Consider the following 21,176-nt stretch of genomic DNA (forward strand, 5'->3'; position numbering starts at 1 on the left):
CCTGTCTGTTGGAGTTTGGCAGGGGTGAGTGAGCCCTGTGCAGAACAGATGTCCACCTAAGTGACATCCACTTGCCACAGGTGCCTCTGGCTGTGGCCAGCAGCTCCAGCCTGGGGTCTTGGCATGGCTGCAAAAAGGCTGCAGGGCAGGAACGTGCCAGAAATTGATACTCATGGATTTTGCATGAAAACACCCAAATATGGTAAAGTAGACAGACTGAATAAGTGAATTTTAGTAGGCAAGACTGACCACCCACCTTGAATTACTTTCAACTCCTGCCCAGCCAGCTGTGCAAAAGTCACTCCTTAAAATTACTTTCTTCCAGAAGTTTACTTGAGTCGTTGAGACTTTTATGCAAGGTAAATTTATATGTATGTGTGTAATGTAATAATCTCTTTTGACTCTCAGAGTGATAACAAAACATAAATTTTGATAAAATTTAGAAGGTAAAAAAAAAAACCCGAAATAATCCAAACCCCAAATTACTGAAACCTGCTCTACATCCTTAAGGATTTGTAAAGGGAGCCAAAGTTAACAAAATTTTAGAAATATATATGTCCAGCTGGGAAACATTTTAAAGTGAACTAAATAAAACCTTTTGTTTATTTAGAGTGAACAGTAATCAAGAGCTGGATTTTACTAGACCTCATCATGTGTACTAGTCATGTTGATGTGAGGTAGAAGGATTAAAAGCATCAAAAATTTAATTATTTCTGGAGTTTTTGTTGGGTTTTTTTAAAATCTTTTGACTTAGCTGTGCATAATAGTAGCCAGTTTGTTTAATGCCTTAGACTAGCTCCTTGGCAGTATTCCTACTTTTTCCTGAAGAGGAGAAGGAATATGCCTGGAGCACTGTTGCACTTTGACCATGCTTAGGTGGAATAATGATACTACAAGATGGCACAAGTTAGAGGAATTGCATATTCCAAAGACTGACACTTGTAATTTTGGTTCAGCAGGAAATATCTGTATTTCAAAATCTCCCTTTATTTTTTCTTTCTGAAATTAAATGAAAAGAGCAATATACATTAAAAAAACCCCAAACCTCTTCTGTGAAACAAAACAGCCCAAAAGATGTTATCAGATTGATTTATTTCTGTGAAATTGAATGGTTTTGTTCCAATTTGAATGTAATATCTTAAGGGGAATGAACACCCTACTTAATAGAAAGGTTTTGATTTTTTTTTTTTTTTTTTTTGTATTTGGGACAGCTTTTCCAATCCCCTTTTTATTTCCTCTCTATGCTTTTAAAACAGAATATATTCAATTAAACTGACACATTCCTGTGGAATTGGTTGAGGTTTTGGTTTTTTTTTTTTCTTGCTGTAAGAGTTTCAGCAAGCCACGGTCATAAAGCTGCTTGAATCCACTCAGACTGCAGATCAGGTTCCTGGCAGAGCTGAGGTTCAGGGGAATCAGTGCATGACACAAATAAAGGTGAAGTCTTTCCTCATCCTAGATCCTCTCCCAAGGCCGGGTGTGAGGCTTCACTGGTCTTTCTCAGGGTTTGAACCATCTCCCCTCTCTTCTGCTTTGAGGACTCCTCGTTGTCTTCCAGGTGAAGCAGAGTCTGGATTTTAGCTGTCCATAGGCTCTCTCTGGAATGGGATCACAACCTTTGTGATCCCGCCATGAGCATCTCAAAAATGTGCAGGGGTTTTGAGACACCTCATTAAAAACATTTACATCCATACATGTGTTTTATCAATGTCTTCATAGAACCATAGAAAATGGAGTGGGTCGGGTTGGGACTGACCTTTGATCCCATCTATTCCACCCCAGGCATGGCAGGGCCAGCTCCCAGTGTCCCAGGAGCTCCCAGCCCCAATGTCCAGCCTGGCCTTGGGCACTGCCAGGGATCCAGGGGCAGCCCCAGCTGCTCTGGGCACCCTGTGCCAGGGCCTGCCCACCCTGCAAGGGAACAATTCCTGCCCAAGATCCCATCCAGCCCTGCCCTCTGCCACTGGCAGCCATTCCCTGGCTCCTGGCAATTCCTGCAGCCCTTGGCAATTGTCTCTCTCCACCTTTCCTGCAGCTCCTTTGGGCCCTGCGAGGCCACAGGGAGCTGAGGCCAAAGCTTCTCCTGTCCGGGCTGAGCAATGGCAGCTGTGGCAGCCTTTCCTGGCAGCAGAGCTGCTCCGTCCCTCTGCTCATCCTGGAGCTTCCTCTGGGCTCTCTCCAACAGTAACAATATTTGGATATTGATATAACTCTATTGAAGCCAACCCTCAAAAATTCTGATTGTCAAGTGCAGGAAATCATTTGACTAATACAAACTCTTTCGATTTTTCACGCAAAACTCTCGTGGTTGTGAGTTCTTGATGGTGAACATTAAGGATTTTGTGTTAGTTTCACATTATACAATGAAGTACTTTCAAAACTGAGTCCAAAATGGTTTTAGTCTGCTATCTAAAAATCTCTTTTTTTGTTTCCAATTTACCTGTATTCTAGTCAAAATACATGGCCTGATGTAAAATCCACAGAACATTTTATGTGAATTTCATGGCTTTGTCAGATTTCTAGTCTTCTACAAAAGATTGAAATGTAATACTGCTCACAAATAACTCAGCATGTGGCTCTGAAGAAGTAAGTGGACAAATTGCAGGAGTGTGAAATTCCATTATCTGCAAGATGCCAGATTAGATGTTAAGAGTTGAAAGGGACTTCACAAAACCATAAGTCTTCTGAATGAAATAGTTTGTGTTTCAGAAGTTTGGAAAACATCATAATATGCTTTCTGGTTCATTCGCTGTTATTTCTTCTTCAGATGCTTATCTAATGGATTTTGAGAGAGAAAATGCCTTTTACTGCCTTCCCCCTCAGAGATGGTCTGGGAAAAGCCCTTTGTAGAATATTAAAAGTCTTCTGAATAAAAGAAATATTGCTGCACTTTACACATTTTTGGATGTGTGCAAACGTTATCTCGTGCAGCAGAAACAGGGAGGCAACAACTTTTCTGTTTGATGCACTGAAAAACTGACATGGGTTTGGAACCAGCTGTGATGGATTGGAAGAGTTGTAATGGGAATTAATGACACCTTGGTCCGTGGCTCCGTGGTTATGTGCAGTAGCAGGCTAAAATCACCCTGTAGCCAAAGAGATTTCCATTTCTTACTTGTAAGAACTCCTTCTGAGATAGATGGTTGTTCCTTGCAGGTCATTTAGAATATCTAGATGTATTAAATGGATTAAGAAACACTCTAGGCTGGATATACCTGTCCTTTCCATCTCCATTTCAGTGCATACCTCATCACTTCCCTCCAAGAGAGGCTTTGCTGATAAATCTCTCCCAGGACTTGTTTGGGTTGGCACTCTGGGCTGACAAATCGTGGCTTTGCTCCTTCCTAGCTACTTGTTTTCACTTTCCTCCTCCTGGAGCCAGAATAACAAAGCACCTCTTTGAAAAAGGGCTCTTTTTGGCTTCTTTCCCATGAGCTGTTGATAAGCAGATTTGATAGCCAAACTCCTTCCCTTTAAAGTCCTGGTTTAATCTCTTTTTCAGTAATCTTTGGTCTGTATGTGTTTACCTGCAGCAGGAATGGGTGTGAAATAAACAGGGGCAGTGACACCTGGACTGTTTAAAACTAATTCAAGTGTCTGTGTTTCTGCCCTCAGGGTCTAACAATCCACTTCAACAGATAAATACCTTTTTTTATTTATTCATATTTTATAGTAGGTTTTCATCCCAGTGTCTTATGCCCAGTTGACATGGATGTATGAGCCACATCATTATGCAGATTATTTGCCATCTCAGGAGTTTAAGAGCCTTTTTCATAGCTCTTAACCCTGAAAAACCTGAATGCTAGCACTGAATAATCAAACCTGTAGGAAGGAAAATAATTTCTAATAAAAAAAGATAAAAACATCAATTGCATTCTTTACTATCTCCTGAAAAGCTTGTTACTTTTTCTTTGGAAAAAACAAAACATAAAAAAAAAAAAAGAAAAAAACCCCAAAAACCCACCAAAACCCAAAGATACTTATTTTTTAATGAAAGAGCCCCTTGAAAGTATATTATCAGAATATCATACCTTTTGCTAAGGTTCTTTTATGTGGATTGCTGTGGCATGTGAGATCTTGAAAAAGCTAACAAAGTAAAAGTAGGGTCTGATAGAGATCTCTGCATGTGTAAAAATTTGTATTTTTCTTCTAGGTGAATTTGGAACAGATGATGTTCACTAAATTTATTGTCTACCATAAATGACTTAGCATGAGCTACTAATTTGAGGGACTCCCAGGTGTGCACTCCTGCAAAAATATTGCACTGTTGGTCAGAACTTGTTAGTCACGGTGCCCTCCTACAAACTACAGCCCATCCAGTCCTATCCAGGCTTTATAATTTTTTATTTATGTTTTTTTTTTTAGTGTACAATTTCTGTGCAAAGCTGCGCTCTTTCTTTCACAGTCCTAATTGCTGTGTGTGAAATCATAATTAATTTTTGTGGCACACCAGTCTATACACTGGGTTGTTCATGCACGTCCCTTCTTCAGCTGTCCACACAGCACAAGGCATCCTGTCTGGCCATTCAAATTTCTGTGTGTAGTTCTCTGGTTCTGTGTGTGGGTGCAGTTATTTTATAGTGAATTCACCTAAAATCAGAAACTCTCAGAGCTCCTTATCTTTGTCTTGCCATTCCTCTCTCACTGACTGAATTCCCATGGATTTTTGCATGCACAGATTTGAAAGGGAGTTGTGAAATTCTGTCTCAATTGAAACTTCTGCCTTTATGAAGACGTGGTTGCTCAGTATGTCCAGGGTGGCCTTTTGCTGAAATTCACGGATTCTGAAAGGATGTGTATTAGACATGCTCCTCAATGTCATACTGTCAGTCTTGGAGAGATTACCACATTCCTGCTTTTCACAAAATTTGAAAGGGAAATCTGGGAAATCTTAAATAAATGGCTGCAGAAAATTTATTCTCCTGCAGCATTGGGCAGCCTTTGTAAATATTTCTGATTTACTGGGGAGGAGTATTCATTCTTTGCAAGCATTGCATAAAATAACTCCCAACAAACACACGTGAGGGAGAGAGAAGAAATCTCAGTTCTGTAGCCATATAACAGAGCTGTCATAGCACAGGGTAAACACCAGGCTTCTCTAGGCAATGTACAACAGCCAAACAGGCACAAAGTTAAAAAAAACCCTTTTTTTTGTTGCACAGGGAGCGCTGAGCTTAGTGCTGTACAGACTTGACATTGTATTTGAAATAAACAACGCTGAAGGTGATTTATTCTCTGCATTCTTCAGCTGGAGCTTTAGCAAAGCTGAGATCCAGTAATACTTCATGAGTTTAGCTGTAAACACAGTGTGAGATGTTAGAACATTAATTCTCAATGGAGTTGCAGTGACCTTTTCAAAACCAAATTGAAGTCAATTTGCACACACAAGCCAGCCCAAGGAATCACAATCCTTTCGTAGTGCTCTGTGTCGGTTTAATTTGATTGAAAGCATTCTTCTCCAGAATGATCACCTGATGACTCTGAGGACTCAGTAGTCACAGAGGTTAAATGATCTTCATAGGTAGGGGAATTACTTTAAATTGATGAAGTGCTTCACCTCAGGTTCTCCTTGTTTTGTCACTTTCAGATAGTTTTAGTGAGGAAGATTTGATTTATAAATTGAGCTGTGTCACATACCGCAGATATTTTTCAGGAAGCAATTTTTTCAGGTTGCTGACAGTGCTTTAAGGCAGGAGTCCTCTTAATTGGGTCAGATCCTGTCCTGGCAGATTTGGTCAAAACTCCATTGGCCATACCAGTTTGTACCAGCAAGAAAGTAATCCTCTCTGGCCAAACTTGTTATAAACATAGATCCAGAAGAAAGAAGCACTCACGGAATAGTATTTCAGCACAAGGTTTCCAATTTCAAGTCAGTTGGCCAAGCTTGAAATATGGGGCTTTTTTCTCAGTCTGTTGTATCCTTTTCCAATTTTTTTTTTTAAATTTAATTTTAATTAGGATAGCTTCCATTGTCTGGAACAGAAGGTTTGAAGTAATGTTTGTGCTGAAAGGACAAGTTTAAAAAGTGTCTATGGAATCTGGGGCCATAAATCTTGGAGGAATTCATGAGGCTTTCTGGAGCTAAAATCTTGCCTTCTTAGATCTTCTTTCCCCCTCTTTATCTGCCTGGCTACCTAGGGGAAAACTGAGAGGTTTTCAACCTGTGGGAGTGTGTAAATAATTCAGAGTGAGTGTAAACAGAAGAAAATTACTGGACTTCAGTCATGATACCCTCTGAGTGAGAACTGACCTTTGAATCTGCGATATTTTTTTCTTATTTCCTGCATAATGCTTTAAAATTCCAAATAGCAACAACTTTGTAAAGCAAGACTTTATTCACTGACTTAGGGTCCAAGTCTACTGAAGAGTGATTGATGTTGGTGCTGTGGTGTTCCTAGTAATTTGAATTACTCTGTACTAAAGGAAAATGGGGATGCAGAGGGAGTTATTTCATGTCTTATTTTGTTTTAGACTTCGCCTTGCTTAGCTTTGTCTAGGTTCAGTTATTAGTGAAGGTTAATTAGTGTCTAAATCTGTGGAAGCAGTTGCAGCAGGTTGGTCTGAAAAATGGTTTTCATCTTGTCCATTACTCCTATTTGCTGAAAATGTAGGAGAAGGTAGCTCAGGCATGGGTTTGGCACCAAGGGCATGCATCAATCAACAAAGAGAAACACACTGAATTTACAACAAGTTGTTGAATTTCGTATTTTTTTTGCTTTCGGTTTATTTTTTTCTCCGATGGATTGCTTGTGCTTCATGTGCCTTAGGGATTATGTCACTTAGGGATTATGAAAAGCTCTTTTTTTCTTGCAGATCACCCGGTGAATGAATTTTTGGATCTGTTCAATCGCCACATGCTTCCTCATGCAGTAGATGAAACCCACATTGATGCAGACTCAGCTCAGACTGAACCCTGTACTTCAGACTCTGTGCAGGATTCGTCTGAATATATAATATTGGATCCTTTCTTTCCACACTATGCAGAGTTTGAAGAAGATGAAGACTGTGAAAATACTACTGATGTTACAACTCCCCCAGCTTTGCAGTTCATCAATGGGAAGCAACAAGTCACGAGTGCTCCTAAGAGCACAAAAGCTGAGGAAGCCAGGAGTGACCAAATCGAAAGCGTTGCACATTCCAAAAACGTTACCTTTTCCCAAATCAATGAGACAAACACATTTATAATAAATGAACCCGAAGCTTCTGGTACCATGCAACCAAGCAAAGCTGGAGAGGTAATAGGGGCGTTTGAGGTTACACAACCAACTTCAGGGGCTGCAATGTTAGAACCTGTCTATAGTGGGGAGTCTGAAGTTGTTACAACAGATAAATCAATAGCCACCACTTCTTCACAGGGGCAGTCTCTGCAAAACCGTAGAGAGACCACGACATGTCAGGGAACTGAGGAAAACTCTACTAAAGACAGCAAAAACTTGCTTTTGATTTCTAGTGAATCCTCTGGAGATGGCTCCACTGAATCTGATCTGTCCACTTCGTTCTTAGAGGTTGTGACAGGGTCAAGAAAGGAAGATGATGAAAAAAATTCTGGCATAACATCTTCTCCTGATGCATTTACTGTGGAAAGTTCTGCTATAACTGCTTCTCTGGAGGCAGTTTTTATTCCTACTACAGTAGACAAAGGTGTAACTGACCTTATTCCAGAAGAGGCAACCCCTGCTCCAGGAGACCATTACAAAACAACTGTTAAACTTAATGCAAACTCCCCTGTTGAAAATATTCTGGAAACAAGTCATACAGCAAAGCCCGAGATGAGTGCTGCTTCTTTTATGGTTCTGGAAGGTTCTGGAGATGTGAAAGATAGCATCACTGTAATTTCAGCTGTGACTGAGGAAATAGCAGTAACAGAAACACTTCCAGTGCAAGACATATCTTTGGGCTCCAACACAGCACTGCTGACAGAATCTTCTGTAACTGATTCAGGAATCACCTCCGCTTTGCCCAGAGCTATAAGTACTGCTTATTTTCCTTTTGATCAAAGTCCTGAAGTAACTGCTGCCACCAGCTCTGTGTCTGAGCTTGTTAAGGGAAAAGTGTTTGCCAGTTCTCTTGTGACTGAAAAGAGTATTGATGATGAAAAAGAAATACACACCACTGTTTATTCAGGTCACCAAAATTCAGCTACTGCTGCAGAGGGAAATTTGGATCTGAATGAACTTGGGAGCACTACAAGTGAAGTCAGAACTGTGAGTCAAGAGCCACTCAGAAAAACAGTACCAGGTACCATAAGTTCTGAAATCAAAAAGGTCACCACCATTCCTCTCTTGAGAGAGAAGAAGCTTTTTGTAATTGAAGGATCAGCAGAAGAGCCAGCAGACATATTTTCAGGGGGTCCCACAAGCAAAGTGGTAAGTATTGGCTCCCCGTTTATTGATCCAGGTTCTGGAGACATAGATTTTATCCTTGAGTCTCCTACTTTGACTTCGGTTCCGTTAAGGCCTGTCACTGAAACACAAACAGAAGGGTATGAAGGAACAGTTTACAGCACAGATGATGCTCCACCGAAGGATGTGACAACACAATATGAAAAACATGCAAGAGCAGATGAATCTGCGGTTACAGTTTTGAGTACTGGGCCAGAGAGCTTCACAGAGGGGTCTGGAGTAGAAGGTCAGATGTCTCTGGATATGTTTAGTACAAAAAAACCAGGAGAACCAAATGTGGAAACAAAACCAACCTACACAGCTCCTTCTGACATAAAATCTGGCTCTATAAAAGAGGTAACATCTCACACTGCACCGGGAATTGAAACTGGAGATTCAGAAATGGGTGAAGAGGCCACATCATCTCCAGGATCAGTGGTCAGTAACAGCCCTCGTGAGGACGTGGTGACACATGGTACTGGCAGTATAAAAGCAGTAGCTGAACCTACAGAAAGCAAAGATGCAAAAGTTGGCTCTTCAACAGTCTCGTTGGGCAAGATTTTCCTGATTGAGCATGGCTCTGGAGAAGAATTCAAAGATGACAGCAGTGCCACAAAACTTATGTCTAATGGGCCTACAGAAGAAATATTTGGAGGTCATTTCTCAATTACTGACCAGGGATCTGGAGAACCAGACACATCCACTGGATTGTTTGCAAAAACAGCAGTTGCCCCTAGTGGGAGCCCAGAAACGTGGGAAGAGGATGACAGACAAGCTATCACCACATCATCTCTGGATCTTGCCCTCACTACAGATCCTGATGAGCAGGTCACGAGTTCTGAACACGAGGTAACCTCCATGGGAACTGCAGAGGACATGGGAACTGAAGAGAAAACAGTTGATGAGCTGACAGTGAGAACTTTTTCTACAAAGGTTCCTTTGATGGAAGAGATCCACTCTGGGGAAGAGAGGCCAAGTGAAATTTCACCAAAAGCTACGGAATCTTCTGAAGGAGCAACAACAGACCCATTCTTTAAAGGTACACAGACTAGCCATGAGCATCTGGGATTTTTAAATGTTCCGACTCTCAGTCCATATCTGGAAGAAAAGGAATTAGAAACTGAACCTGCTCAAAAAATACTTTTGCCATTTAGTGATGACAGAGTAATCGAGCCTGTGACAGTTGACAGGAAATACATAAGCTCTCCAGTTACAGAGCAAGAGGAGGAGCTGGTGCAAAACATTTTCCCTACAAGAGATATTCCCAGAACATTCCTGACACCTAAGGAAGAGAAACTGTCAAGTAATGATCTCATTGGTGATCCGCTGTTTTCAGGACAGGGGTCGGGAGACGACCTTGCTGTTTATCCTTCTGTAGTGCCATTTATTGTCAAGGAAGTCAAGAGTACCTCAGGTCCTCAGACTTCTCCCCCTGCAAATACACAACCTGAACCTTCCACTGACATGACACAAGACTTTGAAAGAGGAAGCACTCCAGCAAATGTTGAAGTTAATGAAGAAGTCACAAGTGCTGTAGCTGAGCTGCTGCCAGAAACTGGAGACCCATTCCCCACCTCCACGTTCCCCAGTTCCCCAGCTCTAGCAGAAGACAGCTCCAAGAGCTTCATCTCTAAAGAGATTGAAGACACCACACATTATTTTGTTGCAAATGAAGAACCTCAGGAAAAGGAAACTGACTATAGGAGAGGAGAAAATGAAACAGATAAGACAACACCCACTTCTAAGGCTATTTCTCAAGAGGAAAATTCATATTTTCTGATGAAAGGTGGCACAACTCCTGTATCTGTTATACTGAGTGGAACTCCCAGTCCTGAAACAGAGGAATCTCTTGTAACATCAACAGTAAAAACACCAGGCAGAGTATTACCTGAGAGTTCTGGGGAAGGATCTGGCTGGGTTGGTGTTTCAGATTCATCTTCCCCTGATATGTTTACTCATTTCTCAATACCCACTGTGTCCAAAGTAGAACTAAATGTCTCATCTAGCGTTCCTGGACATGTTTATTCCAAAGTTATGACCACAGAGGCACCAAGAGATGGATCACAGACTGCAATCACAAGACCAGCCTCCCTTTTTACAGAAGAAACAGAGGTTGTGGCAAATCCATCTGCTGTTCATCCAAAGACAGCTTCTTCAGAAGAACTAACAAGCGACACTGGATTATATGAAAAAATTATTCCCATGATTGATGACAGAAGAAGTGTTATATTGAATGTTTCTGTTTATGGTGATATCACCCTGATTGAAGAACGACTGCAAACCCCACCAGAAGAAACAACCATTATAGACATGGATCACTCAAAATCAATGCCTGAGGATATAATAAGTGTGCAGACGATGCCAAACCCTGTTACACAGTCAACATATGGCTATGATGATACCATGACAGCTGAAGGGGAGAAATATTATTCCACTCCCAAGTTTTCCATAGCCAAAGAAATGACACTTGGATCTGGTGATAATCTTCCTCTGACTACTTCCAGTCCACCAAGTAGAGAGTTGGTGACTTCTGGGCACACACCAACCTCAGATGACATGGAACTGGGTTCTGGGAATGACATGAATTTTGCAACAGAATCTCTCACCACCACTGAACTCTCTGAACTGAGCATTTTCCTTCCTACAGTGTCGTCTCTGGCAAGCCCTCAGGTGCCTCATGAATCTAAACCTGTTGTAACCCTCCCCACAGAAGACACCTATGAGCCAAGTACTTCAGCAAACAATCAAGTAATAGCAGATCAAAGTGAAACAATCTCTGGCTTTTCTGGGATGGGCCAAGAAGAACTGGCTGATAATCAGCTTGTGTTTCCTTCTCTTGCAGCGGTTGTAACTGGTGAGCCAGAAAAGGCTTTGACAACTGGCAAGCTTGAGTTAAGTGCTGTCAGCACACAGCCCACATCCCAGCTGACAACTGTGTCACCTACCAAGAGCGCAGGGAATCGTCCCACGGTGTACACAAACACAAAATCAGCATCAGCAGAGTATGAGGAAACAGATCCAGTGAGTTTTTATTCTGTTCCTCAAACTCCTGAATCCTCAGTAACTGTTCATTTAGTAAACAGAGTATCTGAGTACCCTGAGGTAATCATTACAAGCACATCATCATCATCATCATCGTCGTCATCATCATCATCATCATCATCATCATCATCATCATCACAGGATTCACATCAGTCCAATCATTCATCAGGAGGGATCTTCAAAGAGGTCAGTTCTGATATTACAGCAACGTATAAACCAGCCACTACTGATCTTCTTGACACAACAGAGTCCTCTCTGCTGGAGCTTTCTCCTGAGCCTGTTTCAGACAGCACAAGCACAGAAAGCACTCCCCACTTTGGTAGGCTTCTAACAGTTGGGGTAGAGGAGACAGAAACCCCTGTAACTGATTTAGCTGGTGAGGAAGAAGCTGCTGTTTCTGGAGATTCTCCATCAATACATGTCTTGCCTACTGCTTTTCTGAGTTTTGGAGAAAGAGTGAGCACAGATGTTCCAAAAGTCAGCACAACAAAAGTCAAAGCTTCCTCAGGGAGAGTCAGTAATCCCCTCCAAGAGGAAGACAGGAATACTGAGAGACAGAACCCCTGGCTCTTGTCCACAACTGTTTCAGACTCACCCAACAGCATCGAAAGTGAAGGATTTAAACCTGGCCAGGAAGCAGTTACAATGCTAACCTCACCTTCCCAGCTTTTGGATGGAGGCACAGAAACACAGTCAGCTTTGTTTGGTCAGGGGGAGATCACAACCATCTCTTCTAACATTGCAACAAACAGCATTGCCCCTGGAAACAGCCCCGACCAAAATGAGCCGTCAACAGTGAGCTCTGAGGAGCCAAACACTGTGGAAGTCGTAACTTCGTCATTTTCCCTTCCGGAAGTCACGAACGGATCAGATTTTGTGATTGGCACCAGTGTGGGTTCAGTTGAAGGCACAGCAGTGCAAATTCCAGGTAACTTCCCAAATATGATCCCTGTCGTGTTTTGTGTGTTGTGGTACTTGTGAAGGTGTTGCCTGGGCTCTGGTAAGAGGTGTGACAATCTGAGCTCTGTGGGAAATGACAACGGACCTCGTCACCCTCCAGCTGAGAAATCAGCCTGGCTGTGACCCCTACAAAGTGGAGGAGGATGGGGGTGCCAAAAAATCCCAAGCCCAGTGGCTTTCCATTGGTGTTTGCATCGTGGAGCTCTGGATCAGGCTGGAGGTAACCAGCCAGTTCTAAAAGACAGGAAGGTAGCATTGGTTGTGGTAGGGAAATCAGCTGATTTCATTTGCCAGTTTACAACAGATGATTTTACCTGATGGCTTTTCTTGTGAGTGTGGTGATAGTTCTTATACAATTGGTTTCCATGAAAGGGTTGTTTTTATCATCTTGCAGTTGGCTTAGAAAGCAACAGCGCACATTTTAGTGCATTTTAGTTCATTTTTATAAAAGTGAAATTCTCTTGACATACAAGATAGCTTTCCACACAAGAGAAAACCAAGACCTTGTTTTCAGCCTGTCTGTAGCTTTAAGTGGTTGATACGGTGTAGTCTCTTAAAAATTACAGACCTTTTTGTTTAGACAACATTTGCCACAGTATTTTGTTTCCCATTATAGTGTTGGGCACCATTTCATCAAGTACATGGGTGATACCAGCAGTGTCACTTCAATTCATATTTTGTCCAGACACAGCCGAGGAAAGAACTGGACTTGTTTGATTTTATAAGTTTACTATTATTTTTCCTCAAATAATCCAGGTAGCTGACAATCTGAAAATGTTTACAGTGGAAATATCCAGGCTGTAGAAGGACAGACAGCAAACACACAAAAAACACCATTAAGGTGCTTAAATGGAGCCCTTCCTTTGTGACTTTCAGTGAAGCAGTCCAAAAACAAGCACCCTGTTGAATAGATGGGATTAGATCCTTTCCAAAACCTCCAGGGTGAAATCCTTAATTACTTCATTACAATCCTAAACTTTTTTACGTAGGATTTTCTTCTGGAGGTTTTCAGATGGACCTTCTGCATTTCCCTGCCTAGACAGGGAACTTGGTACTGTAAGAAGACTTTGAATCTAACTTGCAAGAATAAAATAGATTTTTTTTTTTTTAATTTTTTTTTTTGGTGTGATAAATTGTAGTCAGATTGTTTTGGGAAAACACGACCAAAAAATCTTAGTTTTTCTCATGCTTCTGATTTACAGAACTCTCTTGTCCATTTTGTAAGTTTTCAAAGCCAGGGCTTTATTTCTGCATATCAGAAGGACTGTCTTCAGGATTTCCCTCTCACTGTGAGAAACTAACTCTTAGAAATGGTTTAGTGTGGACTTGTTTGTGTGAGTGGGTGCTCCTAGGCATGAAATCAAATGCAAATACCCAGGTATCTAAACTCAGTGGAAATAAACATCACTGGAAGGCATAAAGCTCTTCAAGGAAATGGTGTTTAAACGCTAACTCCATTAACAACTGAGGATTTCCCAGCAGGTAAGTTTTTATCTTAATGTTCAGTCCAGCTACAAATGTATTTAGTGCCTTTGTTTGTATTTTTGAAATGCATTTTTAAGAAAGGCAGGTGGGAAACACACATGTGAGAAAAGAAATAAGATTCTGTGGGCATTGATTGATTAAATATAAGCAGCCAGTCAGTATGTTCTGTGTACCCTGTCATTCTGCATAAACTAACCCTGTTCAAGAAAAAAGCATTTTCCATTCATTTTGCATATGTTTAACTGTTTTCAGCTATAATTAATTGCCATGTCATGCAAACTAAATCCTCAACAGAGTATCATGACTGCCAAATATAGTATAAATTGCTGTGGAAAAAAAAATAAATCCAAGAGTAATTTACACTGGTTTGTAGTAAATTCCATATTGTTGTTAAAGTTGAAAGTAGTAATGCTTGAAGACCAGCTTTACTGTTTTATAAATCTTATTTTTAGTAGTTGAGTATGTTAAATAGAGTTTCTGTAACTACAGTTAAGCCTGCACCACTAATGCAGCAATGAAGAAAGATTTTTTTTTTTCTCCTGAAAATCAAAAATGCACCATTTCCTTCGAACTAGGGAGTAAAATTCCTTTTTCTACTTGTTTAACAGGCCAAGATCCGTGCAAGAGCAGCCCCTGCCTCAATGGTGGTACCTGCTACCCACGTGGTTCCTTCTACATCTGTACCTGCCTGCCAGGTTTCAGCGGGGAGCAGTGTGAATTAGGTAAACTGGTGCCATCTGGGTGCTGATTAAGTCAAGTTTAAAGCTCTTGCACATGAAATCTGGTGTGCTTCAAAGCCGAAAAAATGGACATCTGAAAAATCCCACACCGAGGCCTTACTTCGGGACAATTAAATATAGAGTTCCCCATTTTCTCCCGACTTTTCCCTCTCCCCATGAAGTGCAGAGATTTGTGCACACACACAGGGTTTGAGGGAGATGTAAACCAACTGCAGGAGCTGGAATTCACAGCAGTGAACTCAAAACCACACCATATAAAACAAAACAGAGATTAGTATTTGGGATATATCCCTAAGAGATTCCCATGGTTATTTGAAGGGCTGGTAAGATAAACTGATCTCAAGTGTGAATGGGAAGCTGAGCACTGAACACAAACTTGACAATTCTTGCAGGAAATTTAAAATATTATTATAATCATATGCTTGTTTGATACAAATAAATATTTTGGTAACAATTGTAGCTGAGGAACCTCTTCCAGTTGCCTGTGACATCTCTGTACCTCCTGTGACTGTAGATTTCAAGAGACTCGCCTATGTGGTTCAGAATAACCAATTTTCCTTCCAGAAAGCCAGCCAAAGTATGATAAAATGACTGGAACAAGTAAGACCTAGCATAAAATTGGACCAGAGCATATTTTAAAATAGAAATGTATATTTTTTAAGCCTTCTACATGATGCAGCAATTATTCCTGGTTGTTTGTTGCTTTGTAGATATGTCCAGCTCCTCTCTTATATTTTAATGAATGAACCACAACCAGCAGTTCATTTTTGGATGGAGGTGTTTGCAAAATCTGTATTGAAGTTTATGCTCAGATTGTTTCAGAGGAATAGCACCCATTAGGAAACTTCAGATGATCTTTGCAAAGTGACACACTAGCTTATAACCTGTGCAAAAGCAACCTGTGCTGAAACTAATTATATAAAATGAACTTGTGCTCCAATTCCAATGGTGAAGACAAGGTATTTTAGCAGCTAGAGGAGGCAGGGACTGATGTTATTTTTTTACTGTGCAAGACCATGAGTGATATGATGTTCTGTCCTTGTCTCGATAAGATTGGACGAGAAAGAAATGAGAAATGCAAACCAATGAGATTCCAGAGCCTGCTGCTCTGCAGACTGAAATTAGCAGTCTGTTTAATGAGTGTTGAGTTTTGTGAAGATATTCATGGTCCTTGGTGGTTAATGTGAATTTCTGTTTTGCCAGGGTCACACACACAAGTCAGATTTTCCACCAGGATCACGCTGCATGGCATTCCTCTTTCTCAACCACACAGGGACCACTGGGATCTTTTGCAATGCTTCATTCTTTTGCTCTGAGCTGGTCCCAGTCAGCAGCCTGACTAAGGCTGCAGAACATTTCCCTCCTGGGAGCTGGGTGGGTGATGAAACCACTTTTATTTTCTGCTGCAGATATCGATGAGTGCCAGTCCAACCCGTGCCGGAATGGAGCCACGTGCATTGACGGCCTCAACACCTTCACCTGCCTGTGCCTGCCCAGCTACATCGGGACTCTCTGTGAGCAAGGTAAGGGCTGTTCCCTCACCTGTGCTGCTGGACACCCATTTCCAGCCCAAAATCCTTCTGGAGTAACAGGGCAAAGCCTCCTGAAAATGAGAAGGTGGAAGAAACTGACAGAAATCTGCGGGAAGTCACCGGTGATGAGGAGAGCTCCTGATTTTTGTTAGACTTCCCTGACTTGTGGTTCAGGGTTTTTTCCCATCTCTCACTTGGCACAAGCCCTATCCATACACTAACCTGAATGGAAGCCATGTTGCCATGTACAAAATATAAACTGATGTATGGGGTAATTTCTAAAAGTTGTGTCAAAACAACAGCTCTCAGGTGTTGCTCTCAGGTGTTGCTTTTCAACAACAATTTTCAGGTGGCTCCAAGCCTCCTTGCTTATGCAGGCTTGCAAACTGCTGGGATGAGGGATGACAAGGCTCTCTCATTACTCCAGTGATGCTTAATGAGTGGCAGCAGAGCTACTTTGTGGCTGAGTTTCTCTTAGAAAATTACATGTGGTGTGAAAGATGTATCGGAACCCATCACATCCAAAAAGCATCAGTGAGATGCAGGAATATAAATAAGTAACTAAGACAGATTATATATTCATCCACTGGGGACCACAGCTTTGGTGATTTCATCCGACAATTTTCTAAATTATTTGTTCTGGGATTATTTTAGGAAGAGTAGGTGCAAGATTATCACTACAAGGAGATTTTAAAAGGCTTTCTAAGCTGGGCAGCTGAAATAAGATTGACTGTCCAAAGCCTGTAGTTGTTAGAAGATTGTCTGCAAGAAACCCCACTGCATTTACAGGGAACATTTACAGGAAACATTAAGCAAGATGCTTACTCAATATGTGGGAGGAGGGATAGGTTAGCAACATTTGTTCTGTCAATAAAATTAATGAAGGCATTTCCGTGGGAAAAAGAAATTAAAGAAATGGTGAATTACAATGTGCTTGCTAAACTTATGAAGATATTTTTTCCCTTTTCCTTCAGCTGATTTTGGTCACAGGTGAATGAACTAAGCCTTTGGAGTTGTTTAATTAATATTGTGTATTTTCATGTTTGTTTCTCAGCTTCAGTGAAGAGCAGTTTGCAAACTCCTCCAGCTCAACCTGTAGAGATCTGTTTGTTAGAGATGAAAAATTTCAGAGCTGATCAGCTCCAGCATTTTTACTGTTTAACCTTTTCAGCAGTCAGGCTAACCTTGTAACTTGAGAAGGCTTTCTGAATCTTGTCTCCCAAATTTAAAATTGGCAGTGTTTTCACACCAAAAGAAATAAATGTTCTCACTCCCTTCCTCCTCCCCTTCATTCCAGCAAATCCATAGCAGTGAGTGGCTCTGAGTGCCATGGTAGCTTTAAGCTGCTTTTTATGACCAACCTGAGAGTGAATTTTAGGTGGTTAGTGGGAACATTTCCTAGTTTGTCAATCAGAACCAGAGCTGTGCTCTCTCAGCTTTGGAATTTAAATTTCCTCCACTTAAAGTCCTGCAGTGGTTTGGGACTTGGGAAAAGGTTTCAGTGCCAAATTTCCACTCCACCAGACAAAATAAAACTGTGTTGGCAATTCAGACATGGTTGTCTGGCAAGCAGGCTTTATTTCAAGGCATCAGTCCTGACCTCACTAGATTTAAAGACTAGTCAGGTCAACAAAATGTGCACCTCGGTGCCACAGGAAAGGAGGAGCTCAGCACACCAAGATTATATCTCATTAGTTTCTTTTTTTTTTAATTTTTTTTTTAAATTTTTGATTTCAAATTTACTATTCATTTTAGAGAGCTTAAAAAAAAAAAATCAGGCTGAAGGGATTTCTTAGGCACAGTGCTGAGCATTCAAAATGCTGTGGGAGGAAATGGGAGCAGGGAACATGCACTGCCCTTGGAAATGAAGCTCAGAGTAGGAGGTCACCACATCTACACCCACTGCATTGGTGCAGAGGAAAATGCAGAGCTCAGAATTTCACCCAAATGTGCCTGTGGGACTGCTCTGGACTAAGGGACCTTCGACAGGGGTGTCATGCTTGTGTCAGCATTTGGAGGGGACATGACCAGAGGACAGCACAGCTGCATGTCAGGGAGCTCTGGCAGGTGGTGAAGTGAAAGGAACCTTCTGGGTGATCTAATCCAGGCTGAGACAAATCAGTCCTGAGACTCAGGGAGCTGGAACTGGCTCCCTGACAGCCCTTCCTCTTGCCAGGTGGAAAGAGTTCAGCAATCTGAGCGCGGGAACATCTTCCTGAAGAGAACTGAATTTGTCAGATGTTAGAAATAGTGCAGCTGAAAGCTCCTTGAAAAGTTTGCCTTAAGTTAAGGCAGCATGACTTCTGGTGCAGGTGAGATTAAAAGGGACAATATCCTCTTTTGCCCACCACCTATATCCTTTGTCACTTGCTGACATTTTAACATAACCCATTAAAATTCATAAATATCCCCAAAACACTTTTCCAAAGACTGACAGGAGACTGCAGTAAATCTCAGTGTGAGTTTTATTCTAGCAGATCCATTAGTCTTTCCATTGTCATCCCTCAGTGAAAAGCCCCTATGACAACTCTCAGGAAATGGTAGAGACTTGCAATTTGAACCTCAATTTATGAGAACTGGATGAGCACCTCTGTGGATTTTCCTCTTCCTTCCTTGGCTGGCTAGAGTTTCCTTTTATTTTTCTCCTTTTTCTGCTCTAGCTGGTGTCTACCTGCTTTCAAGGAATGTTTTTAAGCTTAGAGTTTGGCCTGCTTGCAGCTGGACATGAGTGCAAAAATGGCACGTGTGTTTGTAACAGAATGTGCCTCCTTGGGATAATACAACTAGCTGCTTTCTTCCAGGTTCTGAAAGCAAAACAACTGTGGGTTTTAACCACCCTATCAGGAATCGTGTGTTCTTTGTTCATTGTTTCAATGCCTGTGATTACTCCAGTCTCATTTAATTCACTTTGTTCCCAGGGCTTGCTTGGTTGGTGTTGAAGTAGTTGAGAAGGGCTCAGGGAAACTTTCTGAAAACAGATGGTCTCTTAATGATGTCTATCAGCTGAAAAGGGATTATTTTGGATATTTACTAGAGAAATGGGTTTCTCTTCAAGATGTGTGGGCTAAGTGGCCTCTAGCATTTCCTCATTAGCTGAAGACAGAGAGTCACTGATAAAATTCACAGCTAAGACTCTCATTATGTTCTGGTACCTGTGTCACTCTATTTGCTTTAAGCCTCTTCTGGAATTTCTTTAAAGACAATGGACCTATTGCCAGCAGCTACAGAAAAAAGCAGTCCCTATTTATGCATCAAACCTACAGAGAACCCTTTTTTTAAGGCAGTGCTTAGGGATGTTGTTACACATATTCAATTGTGGTTACAGAGAACAGAAGCTGGGAGAGCGACTCCCTGCACACACCACTGAAACCTCCTGTAAATTGTCATAAACCCCAGAGGAGTTTTAGAACACCACAAATAGGGTGAGCAGTGCTTCAGTCTTTCCATCACATGCTGGAATAAGGTTACAGAAATCTGTGTCTGGGTGCACAATGGATGTGAAGTATTGCATTCTTAGTAAGTGCTTGCACCTACTCTGCTCAGTGGGGCTGGGTCAGAAAATTTACAGCCACCTGCAATTTGTGTCTACTGGTTCAGTAAAGGCACTAAAAATTTATACCCATATGGAACACTTTTGCCTTTTTGTCTCCCTTTCAGCTTTCTTCATTGAGTAAGGGCTTCACACTGGGGACAAAACTCTGCAGAGATGAACTTGCCCCCACAGTTTTACTTGCCTGGTTTGCATTTTTCATCTTCTACCATCTTGAATCTTCCTCTCCCCATTTGTTTTTTCCCTCCTCTCATCAACCTCTCCTCTAAAGAAAAAAACCTAAACCAGCCCCCAAAAATGCCAACAACAGCAAGCACCAAAATCTAAATTCATCAAAAACTCCAGAATCCCTAAACACTCCCCAAGCCCCAAACAAAAAAATCCTCTTTTCCGCCATCTAAAAACATCATGCATTTTATAACCATCAGTTCTGGTATTTTTTTGTTTATTTGTTTGGTTTTGTTTTGTTTTGGTTTTTTTTAGATTTGGAATACACGCAGGTGCAGAAGTTACTTTTCCCTTTGGCACCTTTTGCCTTAAGAGAAATTGTGTTGTTTATAATTCATGCTCAGGCCATTATATCTAACTTTGTAAATACAGTCCTCTCAGTTTTGTATTTTCAATCCTCTTTGCCTCCCCAATGTGCCTTTCAGCAGATCTTCTCTCAAATCCTTCACTTCTTCCCTAGCAGAGGCCAGGGAAGGCTTGATTAGAATAGCCTGAAAATCCTCTCTGGCCATGTTTTTCTCAGCTCCTTGTTATTATCTGACTTGTTTCCTGTGGGACAAAGGAGTCCCTGAACAGGATAAATAATAAAACCTTTAAGTGCCTTCACAAAGGACCTAGGTCTGTTAGTCAGCCTCATGTGGTTAAACAAATGTTCTAGAAAGCCCAAGGCAGACTAAACTTCAAAAATTACCTAGATGACAGAGATTAAAGCTGTGCCTGCAGCCTGCACCTCACACAGAATACAAAGAGGGAAAAGATAAAAAACTAACAATTTGGTTATGTAGGTTACATTCCTTTTTCTCATAGCTGGGATGACTCAAGGCACAAGCAGTTTTCTGCAGTTCAAATTCCTGGAAATAGAAGGGAGATAATCAGTGTAAGCTTTATTATGTCTTTGCATTTGGTGCATTTATGTCAATACTGCTGACTTTTGGGAAATTATTTTGATATCAGACTACTAAGATAATGACTACATTATTAGTGTCAGAGAAATTCTGATAAGCCTCTGATGTGACATGTTTGCACTTTGAAATCCATTTATCTACATGTGAAATCTAGTTTGTGCCGTGGGAGATTTTAACCCTTTTTTAAAAAAAAAATAGACAATTTGGTGTGTCAGGATGGAAATGGCCTCTTCCTGCTGTGAATTAAGAACCTGTGCTGTGAAAAACTGGGGTTTTTTTAGGTGGTAGCAGCTCAAACCTACGTAATCCCTTAGTTAAGGGCCATCAGTCCTTGGCATATACTGCAATATTTG

At 41.3% G+C, this 21,176-nt stretch overlaps 1 protein-coding gene across 1 annotated transcript in view; it reads left to right on the forward strand.

The window, feature by feature from the left end:
* VCAN (versican) overlaps positions 1–21,176 on the forward strand; it is a 91,639-nt gene that overhangs the window by 51,193 nt on the left and 19,270 nt on the right. Inside the window, exons 7-9 of the mRNA XM_058864095.1 lie at positions 6,814–12,351; positions 14,477–14,590; positions 16,018–16,131. Coding sequence (XP_058720078.1) covers positions 6,814–12,351; positions 14,477–14,590; positions 16,018–16,131 — 5,766 coding nt within the window. The remainder of the gene's footprint in view (positions 1–6,813; positions 12,352–14,476; positions 14,591–16,017; positions 16,132–21,176) is intronic.

The sequence above is a fragment of the Poecile atricapillus genome, chromosome Z, assembly GCF_030490865.1.
Source record: "Poecile atricapillus isolate bPoeAtr1 chromosome Z, bPoeAtr1.hap1, whole genome shotgun sequence".
Taxonomy (NCBI): Eukaryota; Metazoa; Chordata; class Aves; order Passeriformes; family Paridae; genus Poecile; species Poecile atricapillus.